General features: G+C 48.0%; 1 protein-coding gene and 1 long non-coding RNA gene across 3 annotated transcripts in view; one reads left to right on the top strand and one right to left on the bottom strand.

Moving 5' to 3' along the window:
- The window catches only part of GATA6 (GATA binding protein 6), a 38,252-nt gene extending 19,975 nt beyond the window's left edge, over positions 1-18,277 (bottom strand). The window contains exons 1-3 of one of the 2 annotated variants that reach the window (XM_063299176.1): positions 18,158-18,277; positions 15,623-16,603; positions 3,700-3,866 (exon numbers count right to left, since the gene is read on the bottom strand). In XM_063299176.1, the coding sequence (XP_063155246.1) occupies positions 3,700-3,866; positions 15,623-16,538 (1,083 nt within the window). In that variant the 5' untranslated portion in view covers positions 16,539-16,603; positions 18,158-18,277. Of the gene's footprint in view, positions 1-3,699; positions 3,867-15,622; positions 16,604-17,187; positions 17,251-18,157 lie in introns of those variants that run through there. The other variant, XM_063299177.1, reaches the window with a different exon arrangement.
- Positions 18,278-18,560: 283 nt separating this feature from the next.
- The window catches only part of LOC134494175 (uncharacterized), a 58,889-nt gene continuing 53,722 nt past the window's right edge, over positions 18,561-23,727 (top strand). The window contains exon 1 of the long non-coding RNA XR_010067646.1: positions 18,561-19,359. This is a non-coding gene — a long non-coding RNA (uncharacterized LOC134494175). The remainder of the gene's footprint in view (positions 19,360-23,727) is intronic.

Genomic DNA, 23,727 nt, shown 5'->3' with positions numbered 1-23,727 from the left:
TCAATAACACAGCCAAGGAAACAATCTGCATATATCTATTCCGACACCAGGAGTCAACTGAGGGAGACTCCTTTCCTCAAGCAGCCCGAACAAATTAACCAGGATCTTCCAGGCTGCAATCCTGCCTGAACTCAGTAGACTTCTATACAAAAGAAATGTGTTGGCAATGACTCAAGAGAACAAGGTAATCTTTCTGATTTAAGGATAATGTTCCTTACTTATATTGTTTACTATTGCCTTATAGCTAAAGGCTCTCGTTATATTTTACATGCACCAATAAAATGTATCTAATTAAGATAACAATAATATAATAAACCCATCCATTAAAATGTTGCTCTAATGATAGATATGCTATATAAGCATAAGGTTTTGGGAAAAAGAAATAATACGAATTGCTAGATATTCAAGCTTATCAGGAGCAGATCAGTCAGTGTTCTAATTTTTAAAAAAATGGCAAATGGTTTTGTAGATAAATTCATTCTCTGACTGTGTTTAGGGCTGGTTGTCTAGCAAGTTTAAGCTCCAGCCAGATGTACATTAAATGGAACTGTTAATAATGAATATCATACAGCCATAGTCATTTGCAAATTCTATTGAAAGTAATGTAAATAGACTTCTCACAGATATAGGTACAAATTTATACCTACTTATCTGAGTGGAAATCTCCCTTAATTCAGTCACCTGGAAAGTGGGTGGCCATAGATATTGAACAAGTAAATAAATACATACTTTTACATGGAAGTAGTTACAGAGAGAATTTTGACTGATCTCAGTATGACTATTTTTTTGCTGGATTATACCCAGTATACAGCCACAATATTACCATACTTCCAATTTAAAAAAAACTCAACAGAGTTTCATTTTCCAGACTCCAGGAAACCCATTTAAACTGGCATATATTTTCCCTTGAATTTGGGAATGATAGATTCCTTTCAACCTATTGCTACCGATAGTTCATTCTTTGTAGCCTACAACCAAACTATTTTTTAAAATACACATTATTACCATGGGAACACAGCATGGAAATGTGTATCATATATCTGTTCCTGAATTTTAAGATGTCCACAGATTTTTCAGATGTGGGAAAGACACATCCATGATCCCTCTTGCTCGCTTGTTGAAATGCATGGACTGCATGGACATAGTTTTAGGGAGCACCACGCTATAGCTGTAAACTCTACAGTGCACACTAAGGCAAAGAAACTGGAAGGAAAAAAATGACAAAGCAATCAATTCCCTTCATTCCTCCTAATTAGGTTATGCTGCACATAATGAAATTAGGGAGATAACCAATTGCAAAACCCTGGCAGTGATTAACTTTGAAAAGCCTTCTGGTTTAAGGGTACTTCTCTGAACAGATTATAATCTCATGAGGAAAGTGTGACTTTTAAAAATACATTGTCTCTAACCTGAGGGCATTATTTGTTTGTTTGCCCTTCAACAGATTGGCAGAGATGACACAGCTTAGATAAATAAGAATGGAAACAAAGTGCTGATTATTTGTATTACAACATACATTAAACAAAGTTAACCCAATAATAGCTCACAGCTGGAAATAAGCTGAGGTGAAATTGAAAGAGTTTCAAATGAAGTCTCTTAGCTCTTTGTTTATAACTTCATGTGTTTTAATATTTCTTTTGGGAAATATATATTAAAAAGTTAAAATTAGCATCTATTATCCTACAAGTATCAGCTCATTTTAAAAACAGTGTTTAGCAGCAAAACTTCAAACTACTGCTGCAAAAATGCAGCATTTAAATTATTTGTTCTCAGTGTTGTCCTGCACAGATTTTATTTCCCATAGGTAAGTTTTTTTTTAAATACCAATATATAAACATTTAAGTTAATGATACCATTATATTCTATGGTCACCCAAAGGTAGGATATATAACTGACCATATATCCCTTATCTATTCGATGATGATGATGACGATGACCACGAGGACAACAACAGCTATGGAAGTGAAAGTGAAATAGTTGGCGTACAGGAGTAAAGTACTGGGGGATAAAGTTTCTTTAGTCTTTTGCTGCTATTCTCTCCCCCCAAAATGAATCCTTGGGGGAGGATTTAGACAATGGGGATGGGAAGCTCCCTGCTTCCTTTCTTTGCTCTGAATGTTAATGTCCCACCTGTCAAACTGCACAGGGACACTGAGGATTTATTGCCTTGCTCATCTGCCATTGACAGGGAAAGATTGGATCAGTCATATGGCATGAGATTTTTTGAAAAGACATCCCCTCCTTAAAAATTAAGTCTAATTTAAATCCCTTAAGAAAGAATGGCAACATTTAGGGCTTACCCATTTCCTGCATCAATTCACTTAGAAGGCATTAAAATAAAATTGTTCAGCAATGCTTGAGCTATATTTTGAAGATGGTTTCATTCTAAGGAATTGGTGGTTTCTAATCCTTATGCATAAAGACATATGTTAAATTCTTTAAAATCCATACTTAAAAATCTTAAGGCTCGCTTGGTGGGAAGTGAGCATCTCAGTTTTGGTTTTGAAAGCAGAGCTTATTGCCCCAGTGGTCTGCAAATGAATGCTCATTAAGAGGAGAGTGTCTATATTCTTTTACTGGAATAAAGCAGGCAACAAGTCTATGTGCTAAACTACAGTTAAGGCCATTTGCCTACTGTTAATTACCAAAAAACTTGCACCTAAAAATGTAAAAAAACCCTAACTTATCAGGTTTCTAAGAGGGTTCAGGATAGCTTTGAAAGAGGAGAACCTTAAGCATGGTATATTTCTGTATATTTCAATGCTATGGAAGGGGCAGGGAATTAATGGGGTAGTCTAGTGGTTAAACAAAGCACGGAGTTGAGTTCTTATTTCATTGCTGTCTTCACATGCAACCCTTAATTATTAATGATTTTAGAATCAAAGTCACACCTGGTGCTCCTTATTATCAGAGCACAAAAAAATTCATGCTTGGACATGCCCAGTGTAGTGTTCAATGTTATCACTGATAAGTAGACAGCAGCCCACTTCCTCAGATACATCATGTAAATGAGGAGGTCAGTTAATCAAAGATGAGTAATGTGACCTCCCATTGTTTGCATTAGGACTTGCAATCTTAAATATTTGCAACACTGCAATTGTGTCTACTAAATCTTATTATTTTCAGTGAGGTCCTACTTTCAGGTATGGGCCTCTCAAAGACTAAAGCAGAAAGGCAATTGCCAGATTTTGTAAACTGTATATTTCAATCCTATGGAAGGGGCAGGGAATTAATGGGGTAGTCTAGTGGTTAAACAAAGCACGGGTATAGAGTTGAGTTCTTATTTCATTGCTGTCTTCACATGCAGTCCTTAATTATTTCAGCTAAGGGTACAGCAGCTGCATTCACACAACACAATAATTATTTTATTTTACTTTATTCTACTTTTGAGTGGCTTAAAGTGCCATGGGAAGCCAAAAAATTAATTCAGTAACCGCTTCATTCATCCATCCATCCATCCATCCATCCATTCATTCAATTTCTGTAGCCGCCCATCTCAGATAAGTGACTCTGGGTGGCAAACAATCATAAAATCAGTTTTAAAAACTCATTAAATGTGTTGTGTAACCCCAGCTCCTGAGTTCACACTAGACTGGTTTTTTAATGTTATTAATAGACAATTTATCAGTACAACTTTAAACAGGAGAGGAAACAGAACTATAATTCTTTTACCTCTGCACCATCACCTGTACTACTTACCACTCTCTTCTGAGGCTTGATTAGGGGCCTACTGAGGCCATTCATCTTGGTATACAACCCACAGGCATTGCAGAGATAGTTGCCAGTCCCATCTCTTCTCCACAGGGGGGTCTGGATGGAGCCACAGTTGACACATTCCCGGCTCTCATTCAGATCATCCAGGAGATCTACAACAAAGGAGGGCACAAAGGCTGGATTAGCATAGAAGTCAAGAGGGAGGGCCAATTGAAGCACTTCTTGGCTGTTTTACCCCTCTCCCAGCATCCTCATCAGAACTCTCCCTCCAAATGCAAAGAGTAGACTCCCATCATCCTGCCATAGAAAATATTAACTTTATCCCCAAATTGTTCCAGTCGCAGCCAAAACTGCTTCAATGGGAAATCCCCATGAATTTCCATGCCACCGAACTCATGAGGGGAGGCCAGTGACAACACCAATCCAGCTACGAAGTAGGAGCCCGTTATGCTTCACGAGGCAACCCTATTCATGTTTTCCCAGGACTAAGCCCTGCTCTACACAATAGGAGTAACTGTAGCTAAACATACATAGGTTTCCAGGCTGAGTTCAGCAGAACTGACTTCTGAATAAATAAGAGGTTTTTTTTTTAATCTGTTCAATGGTGTCCGATTCTCAGAGACTGCCTGGACAAGTTCCCTGCAGTTTTCTTGGCAAGGTTTTTCAGAAGTGGTTTGCCACTGCCTCCTTCCTAGGGCTGAGAGACAGTGACTGGCCCAAGGTCACCCAGACAGGACTAGAACTCACAGTCTCCTGGTTTCTAGCCACTACACCAAACTGGCTCACAAATAAGAGTTAGGATAAACCTATTATTAGCCCCTGTTCATAAAGGTGCAATTAATTAGTCTATGTAACCTGGTCATTTTTATCACACATTAATTTATTACAAATGAACAACAGAAACCCTATTTAAAAGTTGCCATATTCTTTCCCCTGCCTTGACATGACTTGATGGGATAGATACTCCATTCCAGCCCTGTTCCACCTCCTATCAGACCCTCTGTATTCATGCCTCAGAGTTGTTTTGAGAAACTTCCCTGTTTTTTTTCCCTTCCCACCTTTGCAACTTTGGGGTTTCCATAACTACACTGATACCCCACTCAGCCCCACACTCCAACTTTGGCTATGCAGCAGCCCAAATTCAGCATCCAGATCCTCTCTCCTGCCCTCATTTTAGTAGACAGAGGGTACCTGGCTCAAAATTGCGGGGAAGATGAGTGGATCAGCTGTGCCTGGTATCTTACTTAGACCAAAAGGGCCCCATTTCTCACTTCAAGTCATGCATATTTAACTTGCAAAGTGTCTTTTATCAGCTTTGAATTGTTATCTCTACGTTGCTTTCTTCTTTCCCGGTCTCCATAGCCTGATGCTGTGTGGAAGTGTTCGGATTCCCGTACCCAGTGTACCGGTAGGTACAGACAGATAATTTCCCCGGATTATCCGCTTTATCTCCGCGTTTTTAGGGAGGGAGGAGCGACCCGATGAGTCATTGCGATGCGCGCGGGGGGGGTGTCTTTCGCAACGGAGGGAGCATCTTCCCCCGCTTTCCCTCCGCCGCCAGAAAGCCAATCCCGCCGCCAGGCGTTATCGCCAGGAAATAGGAGGCAAATCCCCCCCTCCCCGAGCCGCCCCCGCCGCCGCCCCGGAGCCTTAGAGATCTTCGCGGGGCCGCGCTCTCTCCAGCCCAGCCCGGAGGAGCCCTCGTCGTCTGCCCCGAAAGCCGCCTGGGATGGCTGGCGACTCTCCTCCGAGCGGTTCTTAAATCTCTTCTGCCGACGCGGCGGCGGGCTCCGAAGGGCATCGTGCCAAGGTCCGGCCGACCGAGCGGGCGGCGTCGCCAAGATTTGCTCCTTTTCTGCCCCGCAGCTGATCGATCTGTCTCAGATACTGGGGTCCTAATCTGAGCAGAAGCTGGGAACGCAACAGCTGATGCGCTTGTTACTATTTTCGTTCTCTTCGTTGCCACCGACTTGGCCTGATCCACACGAAATGCACGAGGTCATCCGAAGAGAGTCCCCCCTCCCCACCCCCAAATGTCATTAAGTCCAGATCTAAAGTCGCTTTGTTACACCCGGGAGAACTGGATTAAAAATGAGGATCCTTTTTCCCCAAGGCCGAGGGCTCCTAGATCCGGGCTACAATTCAACGAGCTACTTACCGCCATCTCCCGGTTGCCCGATTTATTGCAGCCCAGATTTAGGAGCCCTACGAAAGCCGTCACCCTCCAGGGGTTCGGAGCTCCCACGCGTCTCCATAAGCTGCGGACTATGGGAGTTGTGGTCCAAAACTCGGAGGCCACTAGGTGTGTGTATGTGGGTGGACTGTGTAGTTAGGAAAGAAAGAAAGAAAGAAAGAAAGAAAGAAAGAAAGAAAGAAAGAAAGAAAGAAAGAAAACCTCCGCGCCTGCCTTCCGCGAATACACTGGCCTCCATAAGGTTTTCTTCCCCAGGAGGGAGGGCGACCAATGGAGCCTGATTTCTGTCTTGGCCACTCTCCCTCTTGTCCCGGCAGCGGATCTCGGTTTCCCTACGCTCCGAGTTGCCGGCCGGCAGCCAGATCGCCCCTCAGGGCAACCGAAAAGCTAAGCCAGATCATTGGTCTCATGCCTTAACCAGGATCCCTTCAACCCTGGGCAAGCGCTGCTTATCAAGAACACAGATAAAGAGGCTTAGGCTCAGGAAAGGCAACCGACTCTCCGTTGGGACTAGGCCCCCCAGCCCAAGGGAGAGTTGAGCTGCCGGGTGGGGGTCTTTTAATTCAAGCAGAGTCAAGCCTCCACCGCCACCGTGAGCTGGAAAGGGACCGTCAGTTCGCCATTCCGTGGAGATACGCCCGTTCTCCCCTAGCTGGAAGGAGGGCTGAAATCGCACGAGCCCTACCCTGCTTCGGAACGGGGTGTTGCGAACTCCCCTCCGTTACAATGTGATGGGTTGGCTTAAAATTCAGTGTGTTATGCGAACCCGCCAGGCAGCTGCGTAGATTCACGAAGCCACCGTCCGGTGAACCACGAGGGACCCCAGCCAAGGCTTCTGACCGTCCCGATGCCTGGCTCTGGGGCCACCAGACGCTGCAACTCTTCCCCCCGCCTTTGTTTCATGGAAAACGACGCTGGGAAGGAACTGGAACTCACTCCCAGTCGATCTGGAATCCGGTTCCATTGACTTCAGGCTCCAGGGGACACCTGGTTTGAAACCCTCACTTTAAGCTCAGCAACCTCTCCTGGGAAGAGAGGAAGTTTGTTTCCCCAACAAACTCTACTAAACATAGCAAGAGGAAGCGCGGGAATCTCCGTAGCTCACTTGCGAGCGAGCCTGGCTTGCAAAGCTTAGGGCTCTCTTAGACCCAAGTAAAAGTTCGAGTTAATTTCGAGGGAAAGGTATTGTCTGTGGCCCTTCCAAATGGAATAGATCGGCTGGTGAGCATGGGCTACTACATTTGCAGAACGAAGTCCACACAAGTAATAGGAAGGGGACACACACAACGCCCTTAATTGCAACCTCGTGGTCATTTATTTGAGAGTAAGTCCCACTGCGTTAATTGGAGCGTGGTATTAAGTAGATAGATACGAGATTGGAGGAAATGGTCTACATCCCAAATAAAATGATTGCACCCCGGTTCACTTATGTAATTTTGGGGAACGAGGAGAAAACAAAGCGAGTTCCCACTTTGGTCTAGTGGTTAAGTTGCTGGGCTAGAAACCAGGAGGCTTTGAGTTCTAGTCCCGCCTTAGGCATGAAAGCCGGCTGGGTGACCTTGGGCCAGTCACACACTCTCAGCCCAACCCACCTCACAGGGTTGTTGTTGTGGGGAAAATAGGAGGAGGAAGGAGTATTAGGTATGTTCCGCAGCCTTGAGTTATTTATAAAAATAATTTAAAAAGGCGGGATAGAAATTATCTATATATCTATATCTATATCCCAGCAGCCCTTACTTCTTATGGCAAGCCTATCAGTTTCCCCTTCTTGTCGCACACACCCTCGGGGTCGGCACGGCGGCTGAAAAGGTGTCCGGAACACATAAAAAGCCGGGGAAAATGCTTCTTTTCCCCCTCAGCGGGCAGGTCCTACTCGGACAGAGACCTGTTCTAGCCTCTCAAGCAAAAGGCTGTTTTCCTCCAAGGCAAGCGCCTGGGCGCGGCCGGGAAGGGCTGCCCGCAGCCCCCCGAGAGGGGTGGGGTGGGGTGGGGAGGGGAGGGGAGGAGGGTTTGTGTCCCGCCCGGAGCGCGGTGCTTTGGGAGCCTCTCCCGTGGAATTCAAGGGCTGCGCTCGCACCACACGACAAACCGTGGTTGATGGCGTTCTCCGCCCTTCCTGATTCCCTTGCCATAACAGAAGGCCGGATGGCCACCTTCGTGTGTAACTAGCCCGGGGTGCTGAGCCGGTCTGGCTTGGCAGGAGCTCCGCCTCGAGGGAGAGCAGCGCGCCACCCAGCACACAACGCCGCGGCTTAAGGCTCCCCACCGGCTTCTTTCCCCGCGCGCTGGCCCTGCCCCTCTTCCTTGGCGCACCAGGCAGCCAAGGGGGAGTTTTGGTCTTTCCCGCATTGAGGACAGAAACAGGGACCCGAGTCCCCCGGACGCTTCCGCCGCTCTGAGCATCGGCGTTCGGGAACGGGCCAGAAACAGAGTCGCGGACCCGCCGCTCCCTTCTGGGCGACGCTGCGGGCGCCTGGCGCTCGCGGACTCGCTTCTGCATTAGAAGCCCCTGGGCTTCCAGAGGACCTGGGGACAGTTTCCGGGGCTATATAAAAATGGTTCATCAAGGAAATAATTATTTCCTCTATTGGATCATAATAGCCATCCATCGCCATCTCCACCCAAGAGCTTTAAATGTTGATCGGGTTTAAGTCCCCAGCTCTATCAGTAAGCCACCATTAAAAAACTTTACAGAGAAGACTCCAGGAAGTTACTGCTGGAGTTAACTTTCCAGATCCCACCATAGCAGGCTTGACCATTCACTAAAAGTAATGTCAGTTACTTTTAACTATTGAAGGGAATGTAACTGCTGCTTCAAGTTAATGCATATCCATTTCAGTACCAGGCATACGCTATCCTAAAACAAAATAATTCTTCTTTCTTTGGGTGACGTTTTTAAAGAGCACCAAAACAATGATCTATCAATAATTTATTGCAAGTTTTCTGAAACTGAACATCTCCAGAGGTGAACCACAACTCCCATAGTCCCATAGATTATAATGTTACAATAACTTGATTAATCCAATAATTTGTATTTTAGTCAAAATCCACTTCGTAAATTGTCTCAATTTTCAATTTATGCACATTTCTTGAGTGCACTTTGGGTGATTTGTTATGAATTATTCGGGCCAATTAGTCATGAAAACCTGGTTTATTCTTTCAACATCTGTAAGCTGATGCCAGTGCAAGTACGTATTATTTTGGTGGTGGTCACTGCAAGGTACAGCAGTGTTGGCTTTAATCATCTGGCTGATAGATGGCTTAAGAATCAAGTCAGTGAATTGGCTGGTACCCTAATCTAAATGCTGTAAATCAACACAGCTCTTAACACAGAAGCAAGTGTGCCTAAGGGTCACACCCTAGAAGAACTGTATGTAGTTAAAGCCAAACATACTAAACCACTTTAAATCATTTTTCAGAACTGTACTATTGGTACATTTTAAAAGAAAAATATCTAATGTGGTGAGGTTGTTGTTGTTGTTATTATTTTACAGGATTTTTTTAATCCATTCAGTTGTATCCAATTCTCAGCAACTCCCTGGACAAGTCCCTGCAGTTTTCTTGGCAAGGTTTTTCAGAAGTGGTTTGCCATTGCCTCCTTCCTAGGGCTGAGAGAGAGTGACTGGCCCAAGGTCACCCAGCAGGCTTTGTGCCTAAGGCAGGACTGGAACTCACAGACTCCAGGTTTCTAGCCTGATGCCTTAACCACTACACCAAACTGGTTCTCCTATCATTACTTGATTTTCATATATTTCCCTGAAGGATTCAAACAATTGTCACAACAACCTTGTTCGGTAGACCACTATGATTTGATTATTCGTTAACTGGGGATTCACTAGGCTAAGACCACTGATTACATTCACAATTCATTTTGACTGAAGCCAGGGCCTTTTGGCTTCAGACGACATTTGCTATATCCTATCCCAGCTACAGATGTAGCCCTGCCATGTATTCAGACCTCACCACTTGACCCTTGGGATTGTAGCCTTGTATGGAGAATGCCAGAACTATTTATTGTACCATGAATGAGGTCTTGTGGGTTAACAAGTGACTTGGTCAGATGCTCTGAGAAGGTGACAAACATTGCTGAAACAAACCAACCTTGAAACTTCTAATTATTGTATTATGTAAGTACAGTATAGGGCCTATAGCTGTTAAGAGTGAAATATAAGTAGTAAATACATTGTGACAGTAACAAACCACAGGCTCAAGTTCTTGGCCGTTCTGGGGGCATTCCCCAGAGAATTTTCAGTAATACCAAACTTCTATTCAGAAGTTTAGAAGCTGAGAAAGTGTATGTGGCAGCCAACTGCAAGAGGAAGTAAATCCACAGTCAAGTCCCTCCAGCTGATATGCTTCAGTTTGGATTCCTAAAAGCTTTGTGGCCTCAGACAAAGATTTCTTTTTCCATATTATTTCCAGATCATTTTTTTTAAATGGTCTGGAGCATGTTGTACTTTTGGGTTGTAGTTTAGAGAGACAAATTCTGGGTGCCTTAGTAATAAGAGATTTTCTTAACCTTTTCAGCTGCTGGAGTTGTTTCATACCTCAACTAACACAGTAAAATGTTTCATCAGAATCTTCTTGTCCAGATGTCTCTGTTTCTAACTACTGCAGGAGAAGACGGGGGTGTGTATGTGTCCAAAAAATCCTAAATAGTTTTAGGGTCTCGGGTTTTTTGGACACAGAATGGAACTGTGATCAAGCATATATCAGTCTTCTGTTGTAAACTATTTTCAAAGACAATGTATGAGTTATGTACCTTATCTATTTAAAAAGGGTTTTTTTTCATTTGAGGCAGAATTATTGGTTATTAATTATTTGGGAAATCATCCTGAAAGGCTTTTCTAAAAAGCAAGCTTGGGCATTGAGAAACAGTAATGTTTGTTTTAAAAGCTTACTCAATCAATCCATCTGCTAAAAAAGCAGGCGGTTCACTCACTGAACTTTAACCAGTCAACAACAGCCTTAGATTTTTGTTAGGGACACGTCGCCTAATTGTGGGAGAACTAATTAAGACCCCCTCCCCCACGCCAGGAGCCGAGGTGGAGGTAAACTGTTTACGTGTGAAACCTTGACGACCTGCAGCCCTCAGCTGGTGAAACCCCTGCCTGGCTCCAAGCGTGGGGCAGAGACGACTGCGGGAAAGAAGTGGAGATAAATCTGGGGTTTCCAAAAGGGGGTTATGGAGCCTTAGGCTGAGCCAGGTTGGGAGAGGGGAAGGAAGCCACCCTGCCCAGCAAATGCCTCGTTGCCGCCCCATATTACAGCTAGCCCCGGTCAAGGGGACATACCAGCCCAGCCGCTCACATTAAGGCCTTCGGCAGGACCACGTTCTGTCCGGGGAAGAAGGCCTCGCGGCCTCCCAGGTTGATAACGTCTGCTTCCTCAGGAGTAAATGTGCTTGTATTCCTCTAGGGCTTCCTCCCAAGGCAAGAAGTATGAAGCCCAGGGACTTCAGGTTCGGGGGCTGCCGCATAGGCACAAAAGGCCATCAGGACTCAAGACAGATTGTGGCTTAGCGGCTCCAGTGGCCCTGATCTTTGGATGTTCCGTATTCTTAGGCTGAGAGATGACATCGCTCTAAGCCACGATCAGATAAATGTGATTTGGGGGGAAGCTACCACTGCCTGGGTCAACAGTAGCTCTAGGCCATAAACCGTGGTCTAGGAGCCAGAACATCTGGGCTCATGCAAGCCTTGTGTTGGCTCAGCGCCTCGTGTTAGCCTTCTAGCGAAGGGGGCAAAAAATGGGGACTTGATCATGCCATTTCAAATCGCAGTGTCAGCATTGATCCTCTTAGCAGCCCCCTCTTAACATTTAGGCCACCTCGCCAAGGCTAGGATGGCGCCTACCATCCTGCGGCGACCTTTGCTGCACTGTCGGCAATTCTGCGGACCCGAAGCCATCTGTTTGCTGGCGGAGGGGGCATCTCGGAAACGGGGGGAGGGAGGGACGGGAGGGAAGCGGGATGGGAAGAAATATACCCTGGTTAACATGCGCTTGCTTGCTTGCTTGCCTGCTTGCTTGCTTGCTTGCTTGCTTTTTTGCCTTCAGTAAATATTTCTATGTGGCTTTTTTTCCTTATTTACTGAGAGGGAAAAAAAGTACCCTAGTTGCAGTCTAGCTATTTCGGCAGGGAAGTCGATGGGATTTTCAGTTTCGAAATACATTCTTTAATTTCTCCGATAATGAACAAAACCACTTCCGTTTTAGTACTACCAAGAGTCATGTTGCACCGTAAAGATTAACATTATTTTAACACACATAAACTTTGGCGGGTCGAAGCCCAATAATTTGGAAGTCTTGGAAATGCCATCAGATGTGTTGCAAAATCCTTTTCAAACACCGACACAGTGTGTATGTGGAAGCGGCATTTGAAGATTGGAAGTTATCCCCTCATTCCACCTTCAATTAACAATTACCTCGTTCTGATTAAATTTCTGTGAAATGCACTGGATGCGCCATTTCCCACCTTTCTGTAAAAAACTAAACAGTCCCCCGTCCAAACATTAATAGCAGTTTCCCATTTGAAAAGAGGCTGGGGAGTGAACGCTGACCTTCGATCAGTAAAATATAGGGGGTGGGGCTGGGGCTGGGCCTGGGGTAAATACAAGTCCTGGAGAGTGATAATGCACCTTATTATATATTATATATTACATACAATTATATATTACATATGACAGGAAGATTTGCTTGTTTTTTAACTCTGCTTTTAAAAAGTATATTACTGGAACAAAACACTCTGCCAGGGGCTGCCTGGAGAAATTCAAGGGTGTAGATTTAATCAAAGCCTTGTTAACTCAACCCATTTAAAATAATTAATTGATTATCACTGACACTCAGGTTGGAGCCTGAAATTTCTGAAAGAAATTATGTCTCATTTCCTTTCTTATTTATAAACAAAATGAAATTACAATAAAACATTAAACCTTGAATTGATTCCTCTTAAATCTATCCTAGTACCATCATTTTGTCTTCTGGCAGCAGGAAAAGGAAAGTAATTATGATACAGTATTGAGGTATCTGCTTTTCACATGAGGAAATCAAAGTAGAGATTTGTCTCTGATAGAAACCTCAAATGCCCCAGCAGTTTTATTAATTCTCATTTGAATATTGTTCTAAAACGAATAACTGGAGATGCTCAGAATTATTTAACAGTTTTCTCCCTCTTGGGATAAAAAACTTTCTCCCACAAATTATCCAATTGCTATTTAATTTTCTGGGTTCTTAATCTTAAAATAAAAGGACATATCCTAACAGATTCCTAAGATGATTAAAAGATTTTCAACAATAGGCTAAATTTTGGTTAGCAAAACACAACTGCTTACCTCATACGCTAGAATAGAATAGAACACATTACTATACAGGGTAGCATAATGGGAAGGCCTGTTCCACACAACATGCTGAAGCGACATCTGCACTCCCACATCATAGCTGAACCACAAACTACCCAAACACATTTTCGTTTGGTACAACAACTTGTGTGGACCTCCCAGAGGTGGGTTCTTCCGGGTTCCTACCTGTCTTTTGTGGGCAGTAAGTTCAACTGAAATAAGTATACTTTTACTAGATTATTTGCAGCTTTGTTGTAATATTGCCTCTGTGGATATGGGATTTTTCATCCACACAGACCACAGGACCCATAGTGCTTCTCTCAAGTCAACTCATGTCAAACCACAGCCTTCATACTCAGTTCCAGGTCCTGAAATGCCTCAGACTGAATGCCAGGGCACTTTGAATATCAGTTTAATGGGAGGCCTCTTATCTGGGGAAACAAGCAAAGCACACACTATCCTATGCTATCACCTCCACAACTCAGTGGAGCCCTTTGGCTGGGGAGGGGGGTGTCTTTCCAAATATTTGAAAGAGAAGCCAGACCCCCTTGTTATCTCTGCTGGCTCCACCAAGGGGACTCAAGGGGGAATCTCCCTAAATTTCCTCTCCACCCCTCACCCTCACCCCACTTAGGTTGGTTTTAAAAGAACAGGTAAAATCCCTTCTGCATTGCTAGTCCCTCCTTTCCTTAACTTTGGAGCTCACTACGAGGTTTGCCTCCACAACCCCATTCCCCACACCCCACATCATGATTTGTTCTGGAAACCTAGTGGGGTAAAGGCTTCTTTGTGGTCTTCCCCTGAACATACACACTCCGCCTTTTTCTTTGTACTGCAGGTCAGGTTGGCACTCCAGGATGACGTCAGGCTACCAGTGCCAACACCTCCTCACCATCTGCCCCAGTCACCCTTAGTCCCAAGTCTGCATATGGGGGCAGGGAGGTTCTGTGAGGACAACGTTCTTAATTCCTTCCCCGCTTTGCCCCTTCCTGGGTCTCACTTAGAGGGAAGGTGTTCGCCCAGGGTTCCCCAGTCATATATTTTTCATTCACTTCAATAAATCTCATTAGTTAAAATACATATACAATCCCAAAAGTTGTTCCAGCATTTTGGATCTTTCCACACTCCTGTTTATTGGATCCTGGGCTTCAGTGAGGAAGGGAAGAAAAGGGAGAAAAACTACAGAATGAGAATTGGGAGGTTCATATAAACATTCTGCCTCCTCCAGGACCTCTCAGAGGCTGGGCACATACTACACATTAAGGCATAATTTGTAGCTCAAGGTTAGTGCATTTTGTGAATCACAGTTAATTATGATTAACTATGCCTGCAGGCACTGTGCAGCCAAACTGTTAAAAATCTCCTCCCTGTTACAAATTTCCTCTTAGAAATACCTGTAGCTTTACTGAGTTTCAGACAGTTGTTCCTCCCTCATCTCTCCACCTATTTTTGCTTTTCCATAGACACCATTCCACCACCAAAAGTGCCATCCCAATGGCTTTGCTGACAGGAAGGGGATTTATCCCAATCACTTATTCCCACTTCTGACAATCTAGAAACCATGTCTATAAAAAAGGGATTCAAAATACTTACAGACCTCAACCTCCTCCCACTCCCCAACCTTTCCTAAAGAGACACAAAGACATGATCCAGCCACTCTTAAATGCTTGCTTCGAATCTCAGCCAAGAAAAGCAAAGGGACCTAATTCTGAAGCAGGTTCCCTGAGTGGGAATCCAGGAAAGGCTGGCAGTTGCCTTCAGATGAGTGAAAAGGCAGACATTCCCAGCTACTCCCAGCAACAGGTCTCCACTGTGACTGCTGAATGCAATTCGGTCACCAACTTCAGAGCCCCTTCGGGTTGGGGCGCTTCCCATATTGGCACCACTGTGGCTCTGCTGAACCCAGTGCCCTCCTCCACACAAAGAGCGATGGATACACACCCAGAGCTGATCACACCGTGTAAGTCTTTTCTTTTCATGCTCAAGTATTTAATGAGAGTGGGTGGGGGGGGCTCTTTCACACCACTTTTTGAGCAGTTTTATATCCGCTTAATTCTCTGCAGATTTTGCTTCCATTTTTCCATGCTTTCTACAATGCCTCTCCTTTATCCAGCCATGTTTATAATAAAGGAAACAATGATAAAAATAGGAACAATCCAATAGCGAAAACCAACAAAACCCTGAAAAGCGGCATCAGTAAAATAAAACCCATCAGCCACTGCCGGGCCCAAGAGAGGGACTCTGCATTAATTGGCAAGCAAGCAGTTTTGTCTGTCCCTCTCCGCTAGCCTCGGTTCTTTCCTTCTGCAGAGAAGCTTCCCCAAGGGAGGGCTTCCTCTGAGGCCCTGCCTCGACAGCCCTCCAGCCTGGCTCTTACCTGCGCTGGACGGTCTCACGGCGAGGGTGGTGGCTCGGCTGGGCAGGCAGTGCAGCAGGGAGTTGTCGAAGGGGCTCGCCCAGCCCGGCGGGCTGAACTGGGCGCCAACGTAGGGGCCGTAGTAGGATCCGTTCAGCGGCCGGAACTGCTCGCGCGGGCTGTAGGCTGCCGGTTCCCGGGGGCCGCCGTTGGAAGCCGGGGGGCTGGCAGCCGGGTAGGCGAAACGGCCCGAGGCCGGGTGGGCGCATCCCCCGCCGCTGGCGCCGTAGGAGGAGGACGGGCTCTCCGGGGCGCCCTGTGGGGGCCAAGCCGACGGTCCCCCGGCCTGTCCGGCGGCCGAGGGGTTCTGGAGGTAGGGCAGCATGGACCCGACGCGGGTGGTCGGCACGTAGACAGGAGATCCAGCCGTGGAAGGCACGAAGCCGCCCCCGCCGCTGCCCGGGGACGCTCCGTCATAGGTGCCACCCTGCAGGCTCTGGGGGTGGGCGTGGGCGTGCGGGTGGTGGTACATGTCCTCGACGACTGGCGGCGGAGGCGCGGGATCGGGGCTCAGCTTGGCCGAGGCGCGGCTGGACCAGATCAGTTTGTTGGCCTGATCCAGGTCCGCGAAAAGGAGCAGGTCCTCCCAGCTGGGCAGACTCGAGGGCGCCGCCGCCGCCGCCGCCAGAGAGACAAAAGGGCCCAGCAAGGCTCGGCCTTCGGCCAGGCCTATGGGCTGCGAGGCCGAGAGCGCGCCTCCGGGCTCCTGCTTGAAGCTCCTGACACTGGACGAGCCCCCTCCCCCGCCGGGGGAGCAGCCCGAGGACGAGGAGGGTGACGGCGAAGGGCCCGGCGCTTCCCGGGGCGCCAGCGGACAGGACGAGTCGTCGGGACCGCAGCGCTTCAGCAGGCACCAGCCGCCCTCGGCCAGGGCCATCCAGCCCTGCGGCACTCAGCAAGCCTCTCGCCGCTTGGCTGCCGCGGCTCCGTCAAGACCAACCTCTGCGAGGGGGGAGAGGGAGAGAAAAGGAAAGACAAGTCAGCCCAATCCAGCAGCCAGCCCACTTCTCACTTTCCACCGATCCCCCATTTTGCCCAACCTTCTATATGAGCACAAATAGAGTCTCTGAACATGTGTGGAGTGCTTTGCTCTCGCTATTCGGATCGGTAAACAACTCCCGGGCCGCTGAAAGTAGGCAGCTGGCGGGGGCAAGATGTTCAAGGTCCCTTTGGCCTCCTCCCAAACCCCCTTGTGCTTCAGTCCATATCCGTTGGTGGGGCTGCCGCAGTCCGCGGGAAATCTAACAGCCAAACTTGCTTCTCAGGCATCTCTGGGTCGTTTCCTGCCTCCTTTTAGGGAAAGGGGAGTTCCGCTTTGCTGGCGCCTCTAAAGGGGGCCCCGGTCCACATCCCTTCCCATTAGGTAGTCCCGAACACTTCCCTCAGCCTTGGTTTCCCCAACAGTAAAACGGGGCGAGGGATTTTTCGGGGGCCCTCTGGCGCAAAACCCCGAACACCCCATCGATCCGGAAAACGCGGCGTCCCAGCCTGACCAAAATCTAGAGCCAGCCCTTGCCTTGTCCCACCTCTGGATCTTCCAGGACCAAGAATTTCCCCAGAACAGCCTGTCTGCCTCCGAACGGGCACTCCCTCCTTTGACGTTGCTTACAGAGCGAATGAGTGACAAAAGCGTGGGGGGGGGTGTCTGGGCCTTGGAGCGCCTCCGGTAGGACAAGCCCCGCAGCCCTCCCCGCACTGGCCGCGCTCCTTTTCGGTTTCAGCTAATGACTCACTGGATTTCGTTCCAGAATGAAAACAATTAGCAACGCAATTCAGGGGGCGGGGAAGGGTTTCAGGATAGCCGGAGAGGCCGAAATGTAGCCCCCGACGGTCAGGTAAAGACGAACCTTTCCGGCGGCGGGGGAGACCACACGCTTGGAGGGAGACCAGCGACCCAGGCTGGTTCGGTTGTTCTCCTGCCCTCGCAGGATCGCCGCTCTCTCTTTGGATCACGAGGGGGAGGCCGCTGGTGCCAGTCTGCCCACGTTTTCCTCGCTCCCTCCCTCCCCCCTGCCCAAGTTGACCCGGCCAGCTCCAAACCCCGCCGCGCTCCGGCACACCTTAGAAATGGCACCCGTCCACAATCAACAGAGCGGCAGCCCCGCTCCGCGTCTCCTCCGCCCTGCCCGGCCCTGCCCGGCCCAGCCCAGCCCGGCCCTACCCGGGGACCTCGATCCACCCGAGGCGTTCTTGCGGGCGATGCGGAGGGGAACGGAGCGTCGGCCGCGGCGCCGGCCACCTCGGCAAAGCCCCGCGTCGGCCGGGGCTGCACCCAGTGCAGCGACCCCCTTCCCCGCTCTTCCTGGCGCCCAAGTTCCACCGCGAGAGGCCCTACAGGCGCCTCGCGAGCCCTATCGGAGGCGAGATAAGAGCCCGGCCGCGGAGATAAGGAGTCCTGGCGGAGGGGAGAGGCGACTGTCCCCGAGGAGGGAGCGGGCGGCTTCGTCGGCCCAGGCGCGGGCTCAAGGAGCGCTCCCGCGGCCCAGTCGCACCCACCTCTTTGGCCGCGGCTCCGGAGGGTCCTCTTTCCCGCGGCGGTGGCGGACTGCAAGCGGCCGAGGCAGAGAGCGGCTCGGAGCGGCGCCTGACAGGGAGTAAAAGGAGAGAAAGAGCGAGCGAGAGAGGGAGCAAGGCGCCGCCTCCAGCAGCCGGGCCGGAAAAGTGCAGCCGGCCAGCCTGATTGGCTCAAGGGGACCCTAAACAAACACCCGCGCGCGAGAGAGAGGCGCGCAGTGTCAGCCGCCAGCGGGCTCTCGGCGGGGACGCCAATCCCAGTGTCAGACCCTCCCCGGGAAGGCCAGCCCGGCACTGGGAGGCGAGGCAATGCCCAGGCCAGCGGAGCTGGGAGGAGGGGGAGGCACCAACGCGCGCGCGCCGAGGCAGGAAAGGGAGGGCGCTGGGAGCGCAATTTACCTAAAGGCGACGGCAAGCAGATGCCCCCCCATGGTTTTTTTTAAGTGTGGCTCCTGCAGGTCCCATTGGGTGGATCCGTTGTTTTTAAACAAGAAAACGCTCTTTTTATTTGAGCTTTATTTCATAGTTTTAATTTTCTGTATTTTTATTCCCTCTTCTCCTGCTCCTGCGCGAGTTTTTCTTATAAATTAAAATATGAGGTTTCTTCTGTTTCGTTGATGGGTCGGATAATTCCCCATTTCGTTGCTGGCCTTTTTGCAAACCTCTTACTCCACCAGTCCTCCCCAAATACGCTGCTCTCTTGGTGTTTTTGGACCACAACTCCAATCATCCCCAGACGGCGGGGCGTAGTACAACCCATCTGAAAGGCTGTCGAAAAGGGAGAAAGGAACCGTTTCTGGGGAAATGGAGCTCCCTCCTCCTTTGAAAGTTACCAGAGTTTGGGGTCGATCCGCCGTTCAGTTCTGTGCGTTTCGGAAGGGGAGCGCAGCTGTAAGAGTCCCGAAGCCTCTCCGGCTCTCCCGTTCCTTGCCTGCGTCTCTCCCTCGCTCCTTTCCTCTCTTATCTTAACTGCATACAAACTGATATAGTACTTGTCAGGAAAGTGACTGGAAATTAAAAGAACTTACTCCCTCTGAGGTGATCAAGGAGATGTCTGTCCTCGTCAGCTCCTACAGAAACTGATCCACCGGTGTCCAGGGTCGGCGGCTTTTCCGACCGGCGCAATTCCGAATTCCGCCGAGCGTGAGCTTTGGTGGAGAGACGAAATAGGAGAGGCTCGCCAGGTGAGTGAACACCACCCTGCGCCCGCTCTCGCACCCAATCTGTTTCGAGTAACCAGGAATAAAGTGTTAAAAATAGAACGGACGTCATATGTAAACCGGACCCTTGCATTTGGTGGGTGCGTGAGTGCCTTTAGTTTGTTTAAATGGTTAAATTACGTGTTTCTTTCATTACTGCTCCGCTGAAGAAATTATTGTATCTGAGACCACGTCGCACGAAGTCTAGATAGACTTAAGGAACGGCGCATAGGACGGCAGTCTTTGGGAAAAGAAGCGCAGAAAATTCCTTTCCGATTGTACTCAGAAAAATAAGTTCCCAAACCTGAGGTCGCCAACACCTTTATTAGGACGAAACCAAATAGACAGGAAACAGCGGGCTCATTTTCTTTACCTCTAGTCCAAACAAAATGTCACAAAAACGGAGAATCAGTGCCTAAAACCTTAGAAAGATCTGGAATACACAGCCGGCCTAGGAGGTGGACTAGGATGCCAGAACTGTATATTTTAAAATCAGTTCCTATCCCGCCCCCACCGGCTTTTCTCCAGCTACTCTGCTCAGACGAGACTCTGCCAAAGAGCAGCCAGAGGAAAGAAACGGAAGGCCGAGTTGGCAAAATCGAGCAGCCCCCAGGGCCTCCTCTCCGTGCCAGCCTGCCCCTACCTCGGTAGTAGTACCTGAAATGTTGGGCGGGGAACCAGGGTTCAAGTCCATCTTCAGCCCTGGAAGTTCACTGGGAATTGGGGGCAAGTCACACTCCCTCTTAGCCGAGCCGAGCCTACCTCACAGGGTTGTGGGCATAAAACTAAAAGTTTTTTCCATGCAAGCTGCTTTGAACTTCTGGGAGAAAAGCAGGATACTGTATATATTTAGCAAAAAAATATGAACAAATTCCCTCCTTTAAAAAACAATGTTGCAATTAACATCCATATTTCAGGTTCCTGGAGCTGTGTCCCCATGCGCAGTATTCATTCACGGGATTGGGCCACCCTCGCGCTCTGGTGGATTCTGCGTTCCTAGTGCTTTCCACTTTGAAATGAAAAATTGGAAAGAGTGCAGCAAGAGGAAGGAAGGAAGGAAGGAAGGAAGGAAGGAAGGAAGGAAGGAAGGAAGGAAGGAAGGAAGGAAGGAGAGGGGGAAGGAGAGGGGGAAGGAGAGGGGGAGGGGAGGGGGAGGGGAGGGGAGGGGAGGGGGGAGGAACTCGGACTGTGCCAATGCTGGCTCGAAGGGAGCTACTTCTGGGGTTTTCCCCCCACTCCTGCGCGGGTCTATTTTCCAGACAAGCGACCCTTTTCTCTGTACTTTCTCGGGGGGTGCGGATGAATCACAGGGCGCTGGCAGGATCTTTCGCCCCCGCCGTCCACTCACCCGCTGCTTTCAAATCACTCGCCTAAAATCAAAGGTGAACCTTTCAGGAGCAGAATCTCAGACTGGCTGGAAGGAGCGAAGGGCGGCCGGCGGTCGCAGATCGGCTGCCCGGCAATAGGAGGGAGTTCTCCCGGCAGACCGGGCGGAGGGAGGGTGCGCTGGGCTGTCGGGGTGCCCACCCCATTGCAAGGACCTGAGAGAGGATGAATAAATTGAACTCCCCGAGCGCGCTTCCCCGGCGCTTTCTAACACCGAATGAACTCAGAATCGGGCGGTCCTTGCACGAGACTTAGGTGCTGGGCACAAGCTGAGGCAGACACCTGCACATTGAGCAGCCCTGCCGGACGAGTGGTCGGTCTGCCTAGCCCACAAGTTATGGCGTCATCTCTCCTCACAAAAGCGCTTGCAGGGAAACCCCATCTTTTCTCGGAGTGGTGGGTCCCTGAGAAGTAAAAATGTATCGTAGGCACAGTCCCAGCTTTCCAGTTTCACAGAACCCTTCATCTATTTGCCCAAGAGACCCACCAAATTCCTTGTTTTGCAGACTGGATTTTTTTCTCTCATAATCAACTTTAATTTTTAAAAAAATTTAAAAAATTCAGCAGCAAAATGTGCACTCATGAGACCCTTGGGCCAATTGATGGTCATCCTTGGACTGGGTCTGCTTCACAGCTACAAGCTGCCAATCTGTGCTTTAAAGCAGGGGTGAGAGCGTTAGACAGCCTGAAGTTCTAGGACGACATGCAGCCCTGAAGCTTGTCCAACTTCCCTGCAAAGGACTTATAGCATCCTGAGCATTATCCAACTACCCTTGTAGCGATATAAACCCTGTCCTCATTAGTAAGCTAGCAGAACAGGGAGTTACACGAGTTATAAAGAGCTATAAATCACAATGAAGAAATGGACTGTACAGTCAACAGTCCAATAAGGAGAAGGCAGAAGGAGGGAATCATAATCCACTATAATCCCAGCTCTTTCAGTCTGTGATGCTTTTGGCTGTTTATTTTGTCTGAGGTTAGACACACATCAGGTTCCTGCCCTTTCCTCCCTTGCATGTGCATATATATGCACACACACGCACACATGCACACAATACATGTACAGCAGTTTGAACCATAACTGGAGAGGCAGGAATCAGTGTGTCCTCTTGCCAGTTGATTTCCTTTGGCTTCATAAATTGCTTGGTTTTGCAGATATGCACAGGGATGTGGATGTGTATATTCTGGTTTGGCAGCCTCTTACAATAAGTGAGCAACAGTGATTGAAAACACACTCATATGCAACTCCTCAAATGTAAATCCTACTTTGTTGGATAGGATTTAATCTTAGTAACACTTTTTTCCCAGTAGGTTCATATCCTTTTGTTGCATATACAACCACTAATGGCATTTTTATTCTTTCGTCCAACCTGTACTTGGAAAGATTAAATCTCTGTATATTTTTTTAAATTGATCAGTTTTATTGCCTAAATCAATCTATTGGATTATTTCCAGTGCCAAACCATTTGGTATTCAACCCCCCTTTCTTCTCTGGGGCCAATATCCTATATCTGCCACCCCTAAAAAGAAAAAAAGGAAAAAAGATAAAGGGCAGAAACAACAATTAAGCAAACAAAAAAAACAAAACAAAAAACAAATCCGATGAGATATTCAGCAAAACCTTCAGCAAAACCGAAAAATGGGCGTGCATTTCCTTCACATGTCTGTATGAATCATCCCTCATTTTGACCAGGAGACTGGAGTAGCTTTCAAACCATGACAGGTTTTGTTTGTTTAATGTTCTGGGTCCCAATCAGGGAGAGAGAATGTTCTCAGACGTTTTGTTCATTTTTATCTCAGTGGCCTTTTCAAGGTCAGGTTTCTAAAACGAATGAAAAGCTTAGACTCCCAAAGGGCCATTCCATTGGGGCACAGAGAGCAGAAAGTTAGGCGACCTTTTAAAATCACACCTGGAAAGTTTTTGAGACTTCGAGTTAAATCATCCTGGGAGGAATTCAGCCAATCCTGCAACTCTCCACCCTCTTTAAGGCTTATTGATATGGTAGTGATGGGGAGGGCCTCCAAGCTCAACAGGGATGAGATCAGTGAGACGGAGCATGGTAGCAGATCTGGGATGTGCTGTACGGGTGAGACTGGCATCCAGAATTCTCTGCTTGGATGCTGGTATGGAACGCTTCCATTCAGAAAATTGGTGGCACTCAATTTCTAAATTAGATGACAGCATCCAGCAAAGCAGGTTGAGAAGTCCTCACTGGGCTTGTCATATATGTTGGGCATGCCTGAGAAACTTGGGAGTTGGAGTTTTGCCAGAGAGGCTGTTTTAATATATTTGTTCTAGAGCCACTCAGGATAAAATCCCAAGGATGTCCACTGAACACAGCGGGCTCTTTTTTTGCCCTCAACATACTCAGATTGTTGTTGTTGTTATATCCAGTGTTGAAAATTACTAAAACTTAAGTCTCACAGATTTCAGAGAAAAAGATCCCACTAACTTGAACCCAATCTTATGTGTAGCAACCGGCTGGAGTCAATCTCCCACTGAATTCGACGAGGTCTACTTTGGAGCAGACTTGTTTAGACTGGCATTTTTAAATCCAAATCCAACCCGTTTATACCATCAGAGCGCCGCTGAAAATCCAAATTCGTTTTCTTCTCAGGCAGCGGCTGAGCTGTAATAAACAGGGCCGCTCGAAGTTCGGCTGACTTCCCCACCCGCTCGCCCCAAACTCCAGGGTAGCAGCCGGAAGAGAAACGTCACGGGGCGCGCCCAGCACGAATATAGAAACGCCGGGCCCGGCCGCGTGCAGTTCCCAGCCTTTCGTTTAGTTTTCTTTTTAGCCTGCCCTTATCCGGACTATGTTGATTTGGAAATTCGGTTCCACCAAATCCACTGAGGTTTACTCCCAAGTAAACGAGGCGGTGGAAAAGTCCACCCCTGTTAAATCTGGTGCAGCAAAAAGGAAATCGAGTGACACAAGACGCCTTCTTGGTTTGAGAAAAAGGCGC

The sequence above is a fragment of the Candoia aspera genome, chromosome 3 (assembly GCF_035149785.1).
Source record: "Candoia aspera isolate rCanAsp1 chromosome 3, rCanAsp1.hap2, whole genome shotgun sequence".
In the NCBI taxonomy this organism is placed as follows: Eukaryota; Metazoa; Chordata; class Lepidosauria; order Squamata; family Boidae; genus Candoia; species Candoia aspera.
Note: the sequence above shows the minus strand (reverse complement) of the source record. Positions and strands in the feature narration are given on the sequence as shown.